General features: G+C 41.8%; 1 protein-coding gene across 1 annotated transcript; it reads left to right on the forward strand.

Moving 5' to 3' along the window:
• Positions 1-1,659: 1,659 nt before the first annotated feature.
• Positions 1,660-2,961, forward strand: LOC101308620. Its single transcript, XM_004308159.1, has one exon. The coding sequence runs from the start codon at positions 1,660-1,662 to the stop codon at positions 2,959-2,961; it is 1,302 nt and encodes a 433-aa protein (XP_004308207.1).
• Positions 2,962-5,188: the final 2,227 nt, after the last annotated feature.

Consider the following 5,188-nt stretch of genomic DNA (forward strand, 5'->3'; position numbering starts at 1 on the left):
GCGTAGAGAGGTTAGTGAGATTAGTGAGGTCTTATCTAAGGTAGGATTTTCGAAGTACCCACGATAACACCGGTTAAAGAGGAGAAATCAGAAAACCGGTCCAAGTTAAGCCCATTAATGTTAGTACCGAGAGAGACCAAACGTGGGATTAGCTTTGTTTCATTCCTTATTTAAGACTGGCTTAGGTAGTACCGGGTACCAAACGTACCCTAAATGTCTTGAACTTCTTCCCATCCTGCATATAAGTAGTAAAAACTTGCATTTATAAACTGCATATGCAAAAAAAAAAAGTTTACTGCCCCCCAGTAAACTTCTACTGGGGGTCAGTAAACTTCAATACACTATCTCCCTTTCATAATCATGCCAATTATACACAACAGATACCCATTCTTACCCTAATAAACAACTTTATTGAACCCTAGTAAACCCAGTGGAAGTTTACTGCCCCCTAGTAAACTTCTACTGGAGGACAATAAACTTCAATACACTATGTCCCTTTCATAATCATGCCAATTATATACAACAGATACCCATTTTTACTCTAATAAACAACTTCATTGAACCCTTGTAAACCCAGTGGAAGTTTATTGCCCCCCAGTAAACTTCTACTTGACAAGAGTAAACAACAATACAGTATCTCCCTTTCATTGTCATGCCAATTATACACAGTAAATCTTTGAAAGAAAATCTTAAACAAAACTAATCTCAATCTGTAACAGTTATGACCAGAGAAACCCTATAATTTTCATGTTTTCATATTCATGGCCTTTAATTCCTTGAATGAAGCTTCAATATCATCAGATAAGTCCAAAATAAACCTAAATTCAATAAAATTCAAAATGTACCTGTTTTTATGGTTTTCCCGAGCGAGGTCGAGTGAGAGCGATTGAAGCAGATATCGACACCGATATTCAACTAGAGAGTGACGCCGAGCGTGAGCGATTGAACGTGACAGCAACGCCGAGATTGAACCACAGATCAACTTCGATCGACTGAGATTAGGGCAGAGAGCGATTTTTTGCTCAACTGGGATTTATCTGCATGCGGAGAGCGACGGAGTCGACAAATATTTAACGAGAGAGCGACGTGGCCTGATCGATGGAATCACGGAGATCGTGAAGAACCCTAAACCAGAGATCGTTATCGAGTGTTTGAGAGAGATAGAGAGAGTGGGAGAGGTGAGAGTTCGGTTGATCGTGGAGAGTGGGAGTCTGGGAGAACGTGGTAATTTTTTAATTTTTTTTTAACTATCAGAGAGAACGTGTAATTAATTAATGCAATAAGTGTATAATATTAATTGTTAGAGGCGTTAAAACATTAATATGGGTTACTCAACAGTTTTTTCTATTGAAATAGGCTTTAAAATTCTTGTTTTTTAGTTAAATGTTTATTTTCCCAACAACGTGTGTGTGTGTGTGTGTATATATTTCTCTTGCTTTATTTTATTCACGATTTTTTGATTATATATTTTTGTTTCCTGTTATTATAGTGTACAACATGGACAAGAGCTGGATGCAATTAAGGAGGGGGTCCCCAGTTTATATGAGAGGCATTTTTTATTTTCTTGAGTTCGTACGTCTACATAGTCCTCCAGACAAAGTTATTCACATATGTCCGTGCAACAAATATCTCAATCGGACATCAGTAACATATGAAGACATGTATTCTCACTTCGCACTAAACGATATCTGTCCTAGTTATAGCACATGGACATGGCACGGCGAAAATCAAGTTCAAATGCCTGCACTTGCAGAAATTCAAACACAACATAATCAGCAGGCAGGATCTTCCAATGCTAGTTACGGGGACCCTGCTGTGATGAACCTCTTAAACGATGCCTTCCCGTTCGCCGCCTCAGGATATCAGCAAAATGTTGTTTATGATAACGCCCTTGACACATTCCCTAATGTCTCCCACGTTGACTACAACAGTGATTATGATAAGTACAACAGGCTTGTACGCGAAGTACAAACCCCATTGTATCCTGACAGTGAGCATACTGTGTTGGGTACCGTCATAGAACACATGCAGATAAAAAACAAGCGGAGAAAGACTAAGACATGTTTTGACGAGGATATTGCACTTATGAAGAAAGTGCTTCCCAAAGGTAACAGTTGTCCAAAAAATTTCGACCAGGTAAAAAGGATGTTGGCTGGCCTCGGTCTTGATCACCAAAAGATAGACGCTTGCGTCAATAACTGCTTCTTGTATTACAAAGACAACAAGGATGAAGTTGAGTGCCCACACTGCTACGAGCCAAGGTATGAAGCTTCCACTTCATCTAAGCAGAAAAAGCCCATTCCTAGGAAGGTTCTTTGTTACTTCCCGTTGGGTCCTCGTCTGCAACGTCTGTATATGTCTTCATATACGGCCAAACATATGAGATGGCACCAGGCAAGGCACCAGGGAGAGGAGAGGATAGATCCAGATAATCTCACACACCCCACAGACGGGGAGGCTTGGAAGCACTTTGACCGTTCTTTTCCCGAATTTGCTGGAGAGTGTCGAAATGCCAGACTCGGACTTGCAACAGACATATTCAATCCTACTAGAAACATGAATTTGTCTTATAGCATTTGGCCTGTGATAGTATTTCTGTACAATCTACCTCCCAACATGTGTATGAGGAAAGAGTACAATTTCCTTACGCTTACGGTTCCAGGGCCGTGTTCTCCAGGAAAGTGCTTGGATGTGTACATGAGACCATTAATTGACGAGTTGCAGGAGTTATGGGAAAATGGACTCCATACTTTTGACAGGCATGGTCAAACTTCATTCATGATGAAAGCAGCTGTTATTTGGACCATCAGTGATTTTCCAGCTTACGGGATGTTGTCTGGCCAACAAACTAAGGGGTACAAGGCTTGCCCGATATGCATAGATGATGTCAATTCTAGTTGGCACGCCGACAAAATTTGTTTCTTGGGATCTCGTAGACATCTTCCCGAGGATCACGAGTGACGGTGGGATGCTGATGCATTTGATGGGACTGAGGAGCATAATCTGAAACCCCTAAGAAGGTCTGGTGAGTGGATTTTGGAGAGGCTTAACCAGCATTGGTTCGGATATTTCAGCACGAGTAAAGAAGTAACTGACTTGAATCCTCTCACGCCTGATAAGTTTAAGTATTGGACGCACAAAAGTGTATTCTTTGAATGGCCTTACTGGTCGACCTTGAAAATCAGACACAACTTGGACGTCATGCACATAGAGAAGAATGTTTGTGACAACGTTCTTAGAACAATTCTGAACCTCAAACATAAGAACAAAGATACCCCTAAAGCCCGTGTTGATCTTAAGATGATGGGTATACGCCCTCAGCTATGGCTAGTAGAGAGCAAAAAAACAAAAAAAACCATAATGCCGAAAGCAGGCTACAAGTCCATCCTCAAAAGAAGGCGGAAGTGTTTCAGTGGTTTGGAAACGTTAAGTATCCTCACGGGTATGCAGGGAATATCGCTCGATGTGTTAAGATGGGGGAAAATAAGATTAGTGGGTTGAAGACTCATGACTGTTATGTTTTGTTGCAACGTCTTCTTCCCGTGGTCATTGGACCGTATTTGCATAGTGATGTGGTTGACACATTAGTGGCTTTGTCAAAGTTCTTTCAGAGGATATGCGCTAAAGAGCTTAAAAAGTCTGATGTTCGGTCATTGCAAGAAGACATTGTGTACATCATATGCAAGCTGGAGAGGATCTTTGTCACATCCCGACCCTTATATTTTTACTTTATTTACTAGCGTGATTATAATAAGAATTTTACCGTCTCGATCATTGAGTTAATAGCTTAATTGGTCCCTAGAGGGGTTTCGGGGACTATTATTGTGCGGAGGATTATTCGTGGGAGAAAATTATGTCGACGGTAAAAATAGTAAATTTTAGCTAGTAAAAGGTAATTTTTATTAGGGTATATTTTTGGGGTGTAAATTTTAGAGTGGGTTTTAGTATATAAGGTTGTTGGACCGGGTGTAGAGGCCCATATTTTCTTTTCTCTTTTTCTTCTCTTTTCTCCTCCCGGTTTTCTCTCTCCCGAGCCCCTCCCGCTGTCCGGTTTTCCGGCCGTCCTCCTGCCGCCGTCCGGCCACCACCTGCCGCCGCTCCGGTCCTGTTCGGTTGCCCTCCGACCAGGCTATCTTCCAGGACCGGTGACAGCCCCCCTAGCGCCGCCGTGAGAGAGCGGTGCCGCCCGAAAGGTTAGGCTGCCCCGAACTTCCGATCGCCGGAACTCCCTCCTCCGGCCACCAATCTGGGCAAGCTTGGTACGGTTTTGTAGCCCTCCTCCCGTGCAGCAACCCCTCCAATCAGCTCACTCCCTCTTGAGCTAGGTAAGGAGAAATGTGGAGTTGAAATTTCTAGGGCTTTTAGGATGTTTTTGTTCGATTAGCCTAGTTAGGCTTGGAATTGGGTGATGTGTTGGTCAGGAAAGTTGTAGAGCATGATGAGGAGATTATTCTATCAAAATTTCATAGGTTTTGGAGGTCGCCGGAATTGGCCTCCCGCCGCCGCTGCCGGCGGAGCCGCCGCCGGTTAAGAGATTTTTAGGGTTTTAAGTGTGGAATATTAAGAGGAGTATATTGATGTGATTTATGGAATTTTTGGATGAGATTTGGTAGGTTTGTGAATTTCCGAAGTTTGGTATTTTTGGCAGTTAATTAATGTAGAATTCGGCTTTAGGATTTAAGTCGTATTTTGGGGAGGTTGTATTTACGACTGTTGAGTATGATATATAAGTTCGGATCGTTCCGATTTAAGAATATCGAAGTTAGGCAATGATGAGCGTATTTATGGCTCTCGGGTAATTTTGCCTATTTTGATTAAATATTGGATTTTTGGTTGGGAAATTAATATTATATTTGGAACAGGACGTGAGGAGGCTCGAGCAGACGAGGCCCCAGATCGACATCAGGCTTAGGCCTAATTTGTGAGTGGACGTTTATTTTAAATAAATGCATGCTATGGTTCATGGTTGAACAATTAATGTTGCGGAATATTTTAACGTCATTTTAATTTGACGATTTTTATTTCTCTTGGAGAGTTACCGAAAATGGGATTTTCGGTGGATATAAATATGTATTTATGAGAGAGTATGTATATAAATGCTAGCTAGCCATATGTGTCTGTCCACCTTAATGGCGTAGCATATAGCCGCATTATGGTGTGACGTGAGCGTTGGACGTAAGCGTAGTAG

This window comes from Fragaria vesca, linkage group LG7, assembly GCF_000184155.1.
Source record: "Fragaria vesca subsp. vesca linkage group LG7, FraVesHawaii_1.0, whole genome shotgun sequence".
Classification (NCBI taxonomy): domain Eukaryota; kingdom Viridiplantae; phylum Streptophyta; class Magnoliopsida; order Rosales; family Rosaceae; genus Fragaria; species Fragaria vesca.

Coding starts and splice junctions, on each gene's coding strand:
- LOC101308620 (XM_004308159.1), top strand. CDS start 1,660: ATGTATTCTCACTTCGCACTAAACGATATCTGTCCTAGTTATAGCACA.